The sequence below is a fragment of the Halichoeres trimaculatus genome, unplaced genomic scaffold (genome assembly GCF_033239565.1).
Source record: "Halichoeres trimaculatus isolate MK-OKI-2021-1 unplaced genomic scaffold, fHalTri1.1 fHalTri1_scaffold_1, whole genome shotgun sequence".
Lineage (NCBI taxonomy): Eukaryota > Metazoa > Chordata > Actinopteri > Labriformes > Labridae > Halichoeres > Halichoeres trimaculatus.
The window spans coordinates 37,990,638-38,001,927 of record NW_027437179.1 but is presented as its reverse complement, the minus strand read 5'-3'; the positions used below and the strand labels follow the sequence as shown (position 1 = coordinate 38,001,927).

Sequence of the window (11,290 nt, the reverse complement as noted above, 5' to 3'; positions counted from 1 at the left end):
AGTCGCCTCAAGGAGGGTTTAAATGATTGCTACCCCTACAATAAAGTTTAAGGTTGTGTTTTTGTGATTTTAATTTTTATAAGATTTGATGTTAAACTGGTTTTGACAGTGAAAGTTTTGCACAAGCACAGAAAGACGCCTCCTCCTCCTCCTCTTTCTTCTCCTCTTTCTCACCTGCATTGCGACAGTAGTTGAAAATAGCGCCGGCCGCACTGATTGCTCTTTAGAGTTATTGCAGGATCACAAAGTGCTGGCAGCCCCACTTTATGTCTTCTGGCCTGTCACTCACACACCCTGTTATGTACTCACCCTGTCTCTCTGCCCTTGCTTTCCCAAAGACATGACAATTACATAATCACTCCTAAATTCCCACATTGCCACATCCAAAGAGAGCTCTTCAGGGCCTGTGCCAGACGGCGCTTTTGTGCACCCAAAGTCTCATCTTTTTATAACTGCACCCAGAAGAGCTTAGAAACACATTGTTGGCGCCGTATTGAGTGATTAATCGCTGAGTAATGAACATCTTTTTCATCTTTTCCTCTAAAGAATATGGTTTTCCCATCAGGTTTTAAACCCAATTCTCTGTTGGACGATTAACCTGCCTCATTAGCGAGGGCAATTCCCTGATTCCATTCAAAGCCTTAATTATAGCTAAATGGGCAGCTGGAAGTCGTTCGACAGCTACATTGAGTCCTGAGTCACCCAGCTATAATTCTTCCACCCAATTAAAAGCGAGGGAACTTAATGAATAAACAAACAAAGCAGCAAAGTGCTGGATCAGCACAGAGGCGTACAGGCCTGCACTGAGTTACACAGTGTTTTCAAGAATTATAGACAAACTTTGCTTACTTTACACCTTCTAATCCAGAGTTACAGCTCGTAAATATCCTCTGTGATTTCACAGTGGAGCTCAAAAGTTTTATGATTGTGATAAATTTAACAAATATCAAAACTTTGTCTCCAAAATCTGAGTAGAGAGCAGAGGAAAATACCACACTGCAAAAAACTGACATCTTATCAAGTGTTTTTGTCTTATTCTACGTAAAAAATGTCTTTACACTTACCGTAATATTTGCCACGTTTGCCTGAGCAGTCCAGGAAAATGTCTTGTTTCAAGTTATTTAAAGTTAACAAGTAAACAAAAATCTGCCAATGCAACAAGAAAAATGTGCTCAAAAATGTGCTTGAAACTACAATAATGCCTTAATACAAGTAACTTTTCTTATTACAAGCAATTCAGACATCATTTCTCTCTTTAAATAACTTGAATCAAGATATTTTTCTAGACTGCTCAGGCAAATGTGGCTAATATCATGTCCAAAAAGACATTTTCTACTGAAAATCAGACAAAAACACTTGATAAGATTTCCTCTAACAAATTTTAAGGTATCTATATACATTCAAGAAAAATCCAGTTTCGATACAATATAGACTAGAAAAACACTCAGAGAGCGCAGACCTCCACCAAGCATATTTTGATTGTCACTAACACTTCAGTCCAACTTTAATGTTATTCTTCCTTTCAGCAGACTGTCTGCTACAATTTGGTGTTAGTTGCAGGTTTGTACGATAATTTGTTTCCTGACAGTGTTGAAAATTATGACGACCCAGTTCATATTTCACATTCTGGATCTTAGTATCCAGAATATTGCCAGGATCTGGATCGTACTTTTACATCTGTCGGAAATTATGGTGACCTTGTCTTGTATTGTTTTGCAAAGCAATCCAACCATTTATTGTGGAGTCATATACACATATGGTGAAAACGGCCCAATCTCACAATGATAAAGAATCCTTTAAAAAAAAATCCTGTAAGCAGACAGTGATCCGAATAACCTCCAAAGTTGAATCACTTTTTCCTTATCACATTTTGAACATTTCCTGAAAATTTCATCAAGATCTTTTTGTTACTTTTTGAGTTATGTTGTTCACAAAGCATTACCTCCTTGGCGGTGGTAACGCAAATGAAAATTAACAATTAGCATGAAGGCACAAAAAGCTATTAGTGCTAAATATTTGGCTCATTTGGCTATTAAAATGTATGTAAACAGCTTAGACAGACCGAGAACAGACTGAGTATGGCTCAATCAACACATATAGATAACAGGATTGCTCTAATGCTGTGTTTCCACCAAGCAGACCAGTTCGGTTCGTCTCAGTACAGTGCGCATTTTAAGGCACTTCCACTGACTTCTTCCAGGACAGATCCCCAGATAACCGAGACGAGCCGTCTCACATTTTGGGACCCTTTCGTATGGGTGCCAGACTGAATCGATCCGCTCTTGGAAAGGTGGAGCTACAACACTGCAGACTGTTGATTGGTCTAAAGAATCGTCACACAGTCTTCTCTGAAACAAAGCTTGATTGTTCTTTGTATCAAAGAGCTACATGCCAATAACAGAGAGGATGAAATGCTGCATGTCTTCCATCTATGCTCTTTGTTTACTGTGTCGGGTTTTTCTTCTTCATTGGATTTATTAGCAACGAACACAGTTGCGCTGCGATAGTATCACACTATCATGTAACTGATGTGGCGCCGCCTACCACAAGGGGGCACAGTTTGCTGTGGAAACTCAAACAAGATCAGGCTTAACTGAGCCAACCCGTACCAAACTGTACTGATCTATACCGGACTGCTTGGTGGAAATGGGGCTTTTGTTCTTGTAGTTCATCTAGAGGTATCCGTTCCTGTTTTACAACCAAATAAAAAACTAAAACAGAAGAAATAAATATAAATTAAAAACAGACATTCAAAAAGTCAATGCCAGCCACCCGCAGGCCTCACCCAGCAGTAAGACCTGAAGCTTTAGCTTTTACACGTTTCCCCTGCACCGCACACCTCAGCGCTCTGTTCACCTTCCTGTTGGTCGCGATGATGACGATGGGGCTAAGCGCGGCATACAGCGAGCCGAAGAAGATCCGCAGGTCGGATATCAGAGAGGTAGTCATGGTCTGCCTCACAGTGAGGGTGTAAACCCACAGCCCGTTATCCATCCCATACAAGACCACGTACAGAGTCACAAGAGCTACTACAGCTTTGGCAGCTCGCCGCTCTGACCCTCCACTAACGCCTCCGCCTCCCTCACTGCTGCTGCTGCTGCGGAGCCCCTTCACCTGTTTGCTGTGCTTGTAGAGGAAGATGAGGATGATGACGCTCGCCACAGTCATCAAAGTCATTGGGACAACGTCTCTGCCGACCTGAGCCGCACCATTCGCCTGTTTGGACAGCTTTGACGGGAAGTGGACGTAGCAGAACTGCACGTTGATGCCGTGGCTTATGAGGCTGGAATTTTTCTGGGAGCCGAAGGCGAAGAGTATGGCTGCAGAGGTCATACAGGTGTTGATCAGCCAGAGAAGGAGGAACACAAAGCAGAGATAGTGAGATACAACAGCACGGATGGAGGCCCAGCGCGACCCAGGAGGGGCGATGCACAGACACTGGTACGCACTGAGGACGAAGGTGAGCCAGATGGAGAGGGACCGGGACGTCCTGTAGATGAAAATCACGGCTTTGCAGCTCAAGTCTCCAAAGATGGAGGCCAGGTGGAAGGAGGCGATGGTCTCCAGGAGGCAGCGGATGCCCACCACCAGGAAGTTGACGCAGGCGAGATGGAGGACGATGACGTCAGCGGGGAGGAGGGTATTCTCCTTGTAGAGCAGGAGGAGGAACGCCAGGATGACAGCGGAGTTCCCCGGTACTCCAACAACAGTGAGAGACATGTAGAGCATCCCACGGATGAACTCCTCCGAGGGCATGTCTGCAAAAGAGACAAAGAGAGTATGAGGAAACCTTTCTTTTTTTAAAAAAACTATAACTTCATGTTAACAGATTAAGACAACTTCAAAGATCACTTTTCAAAAACAAGGGTTTTCAAATCAAATCAAACTTTACGTACATTAGAAAAAACATAGCACAAAAAGCATCAATTCCAACCCCACACCTCCACACACGCACATACACAAATGCTCTTAAAGATAACATGGTTTAAAAATTTGTGGCTGAATACAGAGGAGCCAGGTGAGGAAACACACTCACAGGAGGCCATCGGCACTGGACGTCACTCACAGCCCAAAGGCAAGGACGCCTCAACTCAGGTGCCCACCTTGCTAAAGGCCAAGCGAGGGACCCACAGCAGCAAAACACTGCCGCAGACACCTCACCTGCCAGACAGAGACATCCCAGCCAGAGCCGACAGCAGCGCCCAGCGCAGAGGGCCCCCTGCTGAGGAAACACTGGAGATATGGAATAAAAACATAAAACTAAAGGAGAAGGGTGTACAAAACAGTTTATTTGAATTGAAGTCTGCAAATAAAAGTAGTTTGGTCCTAAAAATTGAATTAAAAAAATGCAATAGCTTTATAAATTTATAATGCAAGATATTTAAAAAAAAAAAAAGAGTAGGTAGTTTATACTAAAATGCAGTATATGTAAAATACAAACAAAACAACAAAATTAGGTTGCCATAGTTAATTCTAATTATATACAATGAACATATAAAATTCTTTAAATTTATGTGGGTTTAGCATATAGTTAATAATTATACCTAACATTGAAAAAACATTTTGAATAAACCTGGAAATAAATTAAGTACATTGGATGCATATAAATTATTTTCAACCATTAGTTTGATATTTGATGTAAATATTTTTATGTAATGCAAAAATATTTTTTTAATGTATAAAGTAGAAAAATAAAACTATATAGGCAAAAATTAATTAATTGATTAATTAAGAAAAGGGCTTAAATATAAATATAGGCGAAGCAAATCTAATAAATTGATGAAATTGTAAATTGAATAAATCAATCAATTAGATAATAATGAATGAATAAATAAATAAATAAATCCTGTAAATATATTGCTTCACATAGTTAAAGTGCTTCAGCACATGAGCGAAAACATTCTGAAGAATGAAAACACAAAGGAAAAAAAACATTAACAACATAATGATCTGAATAAAACCACAAAAAAAAAAACAGGAAGAATCATAATTATGATAAGTGCAACCGATGTAAAAAAAAATTTTAATGTAATATTTTTTTTCAGTGTATGAAGTAGAAACATAGAAATACATAGGTATAAAAAATAAATCAATTAATGAATTAATTAAGAAAAGGGCTAAAATATAAATATAGGCAAAGAAATTGACTAAAATGTAAGTTGAATAAATTAATTACAAAATGAAATAAAATAAAGTGCTTCACATCTTTAATGTGCTTCAGCACACGAGCGAAAACATTTACATGAATGAAAACACACTGAGAAAAAATAAACATTAACAACAAAATGATCTGAATAAAACCACAAAAACATAAAGTATCAACATTTTCAGCCCAAAGATTTGATTTTTTTTTTTCTTTCATAAGCAAAACAATCACAGCTTTGCTCTGTTATTTGGATCAAACATTTGAAGCTCCAGTAAGAATCTTTTGATTTTGGCGCCCCCTGTGGACAAGGCAGTTTTTTGCAGATATTATGTTGTACATGTAGTGTATTTTTTAAAAAAGGAAGAAATTAAGAAAGAAAATCATACTGCTTGTTTAACCATCCATTACTGACCCTACAGCAGCAGTTTCAGGCATTAAAACAACTGCACAGTAATAATCAATCCTGTCACTAATAGTCCTGTTTGCTTCTGTAATTCTTAGAGAGACATCAGCATTAATTTCATTCTGTTTTATAAACAGCTAAAAACTTCCCACAGGAGCTTTATAGTGGGTTTCCTTTTCCTTTTAAAGTCGAACGACAAACATTAGCAGCAAACATTTACCTGAGAAGAGTGTCTGAAGTAGACCCTTTCCCGCCCCGTCTCTCCTCCAGCAGTTGCCTTGTTTGTGCTCTTATACTTGCAAACAGGTAACGATTGCTGGATCTGTTTTTCACGCTCCATTGACTCCTCTTCCCTCAGCCTCCAATTACTTGAGATCAATCCAGTTGACTGCTTCTGTCCCCTCGCCGGGGTTCAGAGCGACAGGATAACACAGGAAGAAAGATCTGGATTCATTTGCAGGGAGCAACCAGTGGACTGAGGAAAGCGTGTTAACGGCGGGATGATATCTATTAGCTTAATGTTTGTACTCCGAAAAGATTAAAACAATCTCTCACTGTCAGGACTGAATACTTTTTCTAATTACTGATCCTATATTTAGATCACCTCAGATGAGCCGGTGCATGACTTTTCTGTTTTTCATTTCCACAATCAATTCTGAAAGCCTCTACATTTAAAAAGAGGCCTTGATGTGTGTGTATGTGTGTGTGAGTGTGTGAGTCAGATACCAACCCCACAGTGTCCTCCAGTGGAGAGATGAAACAAATGTAAAAAGCCAGAGGATGTTTGAGTCGGTCTGCATGATAGATCACACACAGATCTTTTCTAGAGCATGACGGAGCACCCAATTTACGATCAGCGACTCTTCCAGAGAAATAAAAAGTCTGAAAATGGAGTAAAACTCAAACTGATGGCATCCTCGAAGGGTTAAATGACGTCTTTACAATGCTTCAGTACACTCCATATCCTACAGCAAGAAGTTTCTGATTCATATGAAGTCACATGACCTCCTCAGGGAGTGGACAGAGAGAATACAGCAATGTGTCCATTTATCACAATGATACTGAAAAGTTATTTGTTGAACACAGAGTAAGAAGTTTCCAGGTATTGGCTTTGTAATACGTCAAACAGTACATTAACTTACCACCTAAATTGGAGGTACCTGAGCTTATCTAGTGTTTATTGATTTTAGATACAGCCAAACCCAGCAGGGGTGAGTTCAGAACAAGTGTCTCAGTTTATCTGTCCCTGCCTACAGGAGCTATATAACTCTCTCTGAAGAGCTGAAGCATCGCTAGTAAGCATGCGTTTTTGTGTAAACACAGATTTTTTTCTCTGCGTTTTTGAGTTTTGGGATGAAACAGTAGGGTAGAAAAGGGGCCCCAGGATTCATCTCATTGTCCTGAAACTCAGATTTTGTAAATAACTTAATCTTATGGGCTATTTTTACTGTAGCTTCAAAAGAGTCAGAACCAGAAATATAATCAGAATCAGGTTTTGTTGCCAAGTACATTTGGAATGTAGGAATATGACTTGGTGTATTGGTGCAACAATACACCAAGGAAATAATGGGAACAGCATCTGAGCAGCTACTTAAATAATACAAAATTACTAGCTGTACACTCTGTACAATAGAATAAAGAAAAAGTTAAGATACAAAATATACAAAAAATTAGAAAAAAAAAAAAAGAGTATTTATAGAAACACAAAATAATAATAATAATACATCTGAAAGGCTCTGGAGTGGTTTTACATGTTTCTTTAGTGGCGTTTCCACCAAGCAGACCGGTTCGGTTCGTCTTGGCACGGCGCATACTTTGTGGCGTTTCCACTGACTTATCCCGGGACAGATCCCCAAATAACCAAGACGAGCCGTCCCACTTTTTGGCACCCTTCTGTATGGGTGCCAGACTGAACCGAAGGTGGAGCTACAACACTGCAGATCGCTGATTGGTCGAAAGAATCGTCACTTACCTCAACAGCAGCTGCATTTCTCCTGGCGGCACACAGTCTTCTCTGAAACAAAGCTTGATTGTTCTTTGTATTAAAGAGCTACATGACAATCACAGAGAGGATGAAATGCTGCATGTCTTCCATCTATGCTCTTTGTTTACTGTGTCACATTTTTCTTCTTTATTGGATTTATTAGCGGGGTAAACTGTGTCGCGCTGCTACGGCGTCACACTATCATTTAACAGCTGCGGCTTTTAGGATCCAGCTTACACGCCGCCTACCACAAGAGGGCACAGTTTGCTGTGGAAACGCAAACGGGATCAGACTTAACAATACCAAAATGTGCCAAATCGTACTGAACCAAACCCGACTGTTTGGTGGAAATGCGGCTTAAGTCTCTGATTTGGGTCTTTGGAATGCCTGATTCAGGCTCTGTCTCTTTAAGACTCCTCATCAGCATCCCAGAGCTCTGCACTCTGGTAGCCTCCTCCACTGTTGCCATGCTACAAAGTTTTCATCATGAGTTTACCAATGTTTCTGCGTTTACAAATGTGAATTAGCAGCTGGCCTATGACTCAGGTATAAGGAGGTGGTTGGAGCGATCGTGTTCCTCTTTTCATTGGTTTTGACTCTGAGTTTTGACCATTTTATCTCTTCCACTTATCAGCTGCCCTTTCTCCTAAAGGCAGCAATCCCCAAAAGAAACTCTTAATTCAGCCTCTAGGATTCAGCATTCAAGTATCCTCCTCCACTGTTGCAATGCTAAAAGTTATCATCATGAGTTTACTAGTGTTAAGGCCGTAGTCTTCATTGGAGTGGTTGCTGACTAACCTCCCAGTCAGGGCCATTTGCTGCTGGTCTTCTTCTATTTCCCACATTTGCTGCCTTGAATCAGCTGCTTTTTCTAAGAAATGCACATATTTTTTATTTTTTGCAGCTATATATATATATATATATATATATATATATATATATATATATATATATATATATATATATATATATATATATAATATATATATATATATATATATATATATATATATATATATATATATATATATATATATATATATATATATATGTTATGCTTTTTTATTTTTTGCTGTTTTACTTTATTTTCATTAATTTTATTTTATTTTATTTATTTATTTATTTATTTATTTTTGGGGGGGGGTTCTATTTATTTATCTTTCCATTTTTTTATCTTTATTTTTATTTATTATAAAGTCGTTAATAATTTTTTTTTTTTTATTTTTTTTAATATTTTTTTTGCTTATTTGTTTAGAGGTTTTTTGTTTTATGTTGCGTTTTTAAGGAGTCCCCAACCTGCAATCTCATGAATTAAGTAAATATTGTCACTCTCTGTAATAATCCTTGTGCAGCTTTTGGAACAAGCTGTCTGAAGTCCCAGACATTCACCTCATAATTTGAAACTTAATTAAATGGAAGTTTAATTAATAGCTGTTTGAAGCCAGTGTTTAAATACTTCATCAAGGGTTTGGGCCTTGAAAGAGCTGAGCACTCAGGTAAATAGTCTACTCAGAGTTCAGTATATATTCATTTTCACAGGGGAAGGTCGTAACAGCTGATAGAACAGGTTAATAGAGTCAGTTGTGCTGTAAAGTTTGAAGGATACGATACAGAATTCACATTTGCAGAAGTATTGCACGGCAGATTGGTGCCCACAGAGTCAAATAAAGTCATGGGAGGTCAATGTTGCTCCGTTCCACTTAAATGCAAATAAAGAGTCGGAAGCCTGTCAATATCAAGCAGGAGACTGCTAAGCTAAAAGCCTCTTAGAGCACAGTCTGGCTGTGGGACAGATTAACGGCCCAGTGAGGGGTGCGCTGAATGTTCCCTCCGCAGCAGCCAAAGCTGCAGCCTCACCGTGATGCTCGGGAGTACACAAGGTTCAAAAGTGGCAAACTTTACAATCTGAAGGAATCATTTCTGTAATTTTAGAGTTTGATAAGTCATAAAGTTTATCAGTTTGAAAATAACAGGAGATTTGATTTGCTGATGTTTTGAATGTCGAATGGTTCTTATTCTCTTCTGCTTGGTTTTAACACACATGGTTGTTGTTTGTTTTTGTTTTTTTTTATAAAGTTAAGTTTCAAACTATAGCCATGTTTCCACTAAGCAGTTCAGTTATAGATTGAATTGGTAAAGCCTGATCCTGTTTGCGTTTCCACAGTCAACCGTTCCCCCCCAGTGATGGGTGGCGTGTAAGCAGGATGCTGATAGCCGCATCTGTTACTTATTATTTTACTTTCATTATTTTACTTATTATTATTATTTTGTTGTTGTTGTTGTTGTTGTTGTTGTTGTTGTTGTTGTTGTTGTTTTAGTCCGTTTCTTGTAATTTTTTTCTTCTTTTTTTCATCATCTTTGTATTTGGAGTGGATCATTACTTTGTATGGTTCATTGTTGGTCCTGGTCAAACTTTTTGTGGCTTCAGTGATATTTTTACTACTTTTCTCCTGTGTTTGTCTGGAGATCCTACATGTAACCATAGCTGTATTGTTTACCTGTGAAATTAGCTGTTAGCAGCCTGTAGCATGTCAATGCTAACTTGTGTAAGGCTTGATGATTTCCCTCAAGGGGAGGAGAAGGAGGTGAGGACGATAAGCTGGTTCTCGGGTGTAAGCTGGGAGGTGACGACATGGACCTGTCCTTCCATCCATCGTTGCTGGGAACATGGTATCTGTCTCCGGTGGGATGGACGAGCTAGCCGTGCCAGCCCAGCGGCAGAGGGGCTGCCGGAGGGCAGAGTGGCATCGTGCTGTTCACAGACGTAGCTGACCGAGCTGACATCGGACGCCGGCGCCACATTGGAAGAGCTTCACCTGCTGTGGGCAGACAGGATCCAGGAGACAGAGACTGAACAGACTACTGAAGAAGCTCAGTCCTGGACCCTGTGGAGGTGGAGACTGGCTGGGCTGGAGAGTGGTGGACGGGCTGTCATCATCTATTTTCTTGTGGACCTTTTTGCACTTTCTATACACTTTCTTACTTTTGTTTTCTTAAATGCTGCTGTGACTCCTGAATATCCTCTCAGGGATAAGTAAAGTATCTATCTATCTATCTATCTATCTATCTATCTATCTATCTATCTATCTATCTATCTATCTATCTATCTATCTATCTATCTATCTATCTATCTACTAGCTTGACGTTATAGCAGCGCTACAATCAAGCTCAGAATGTTGTGAAGCATCAAAGCCAAGCACAGTTTGAGCTGCTGTGGCTAACATTAGCAGAGCTAGCACCACAAGCCCTCCATCCTTCTTGCAGGCTAATAGCCACATGTGACCATCATTTCAGGCCTTTGAAAATAAAAATACTGATAATTTGTTTCACCGACATAGACCTGGAAGGAAGAATTGTAAAAACTGTGAAGTTGACTGAGCTCAAACATCCTGTGTTTAAACATGGGAAATAACATAAAATGTTTTTATCATAGTTTTAATTGGATGGGTGCGATGGGGACAAAACGTTTTTCATCATCTGTACACAAAAACAAATCAAATCTCCTGTCAGGCTAAAAAGCACAGATTTATAAACATAGTGTACACCATGGCGTCTCCTGAGAGGGACATGCTTTAACTTGCCGTTTTAATGAGCTCTCTGAACATGTAAACATGTAAAAAGAAACACAGACACACACAGGGAAATAACACTTCTTAAGATGCTTTATTCCAAAGAACAGCCCCAGGAGGAAACATGCTTTTCAAACAGCTCACAGTGTCACAGCTGAGGATCTAAAACTGTGTGAACCAAAGGTTAA

General features: G+C 39.3%; 1 protein-coding gene across 1 annotated transcript; it reads right to left on the bottom strand.

Annotated features, from left to right (window-relative positions):
• Nucleotides 1-2,781: 2,781 nt before the first annotated feature.
• On the bottom strand, nucleotides 2,782-5,804 carry ora2 (olfactory receptor class A related 2). Its single transcript, XM_074668967.1, has 2 exons — nucleotides 5,770-5,804; nucleotides 2,782-3,758 (listed from the first exon to the last, which is right to left on the bottom strand). The coding sequence occupies exon 2, from the start codon at nucleotides 3,754-3,756 to the stop codon at nucleotides 2,782-2,784; it is 975 nt and encodes a 324-aa protein (XP_074525068.1). The 5' UTR covers nucleotides 3,757-3,758; nucleotides 5,770-5,804.
• Nucleotides 5,805-11,290: the final 5,486 nt, after the last annotated feature.

Bases quoted from the DNA above. Each gene is read 5' to 3' on its own strand.
- ora2 (XM_074668967.1), bottom strand. From the start codon at position 3,756: ATGCCCTCGGAGGAGTTCATCCGTGGGATGCTCTACATGTCTCTCACT.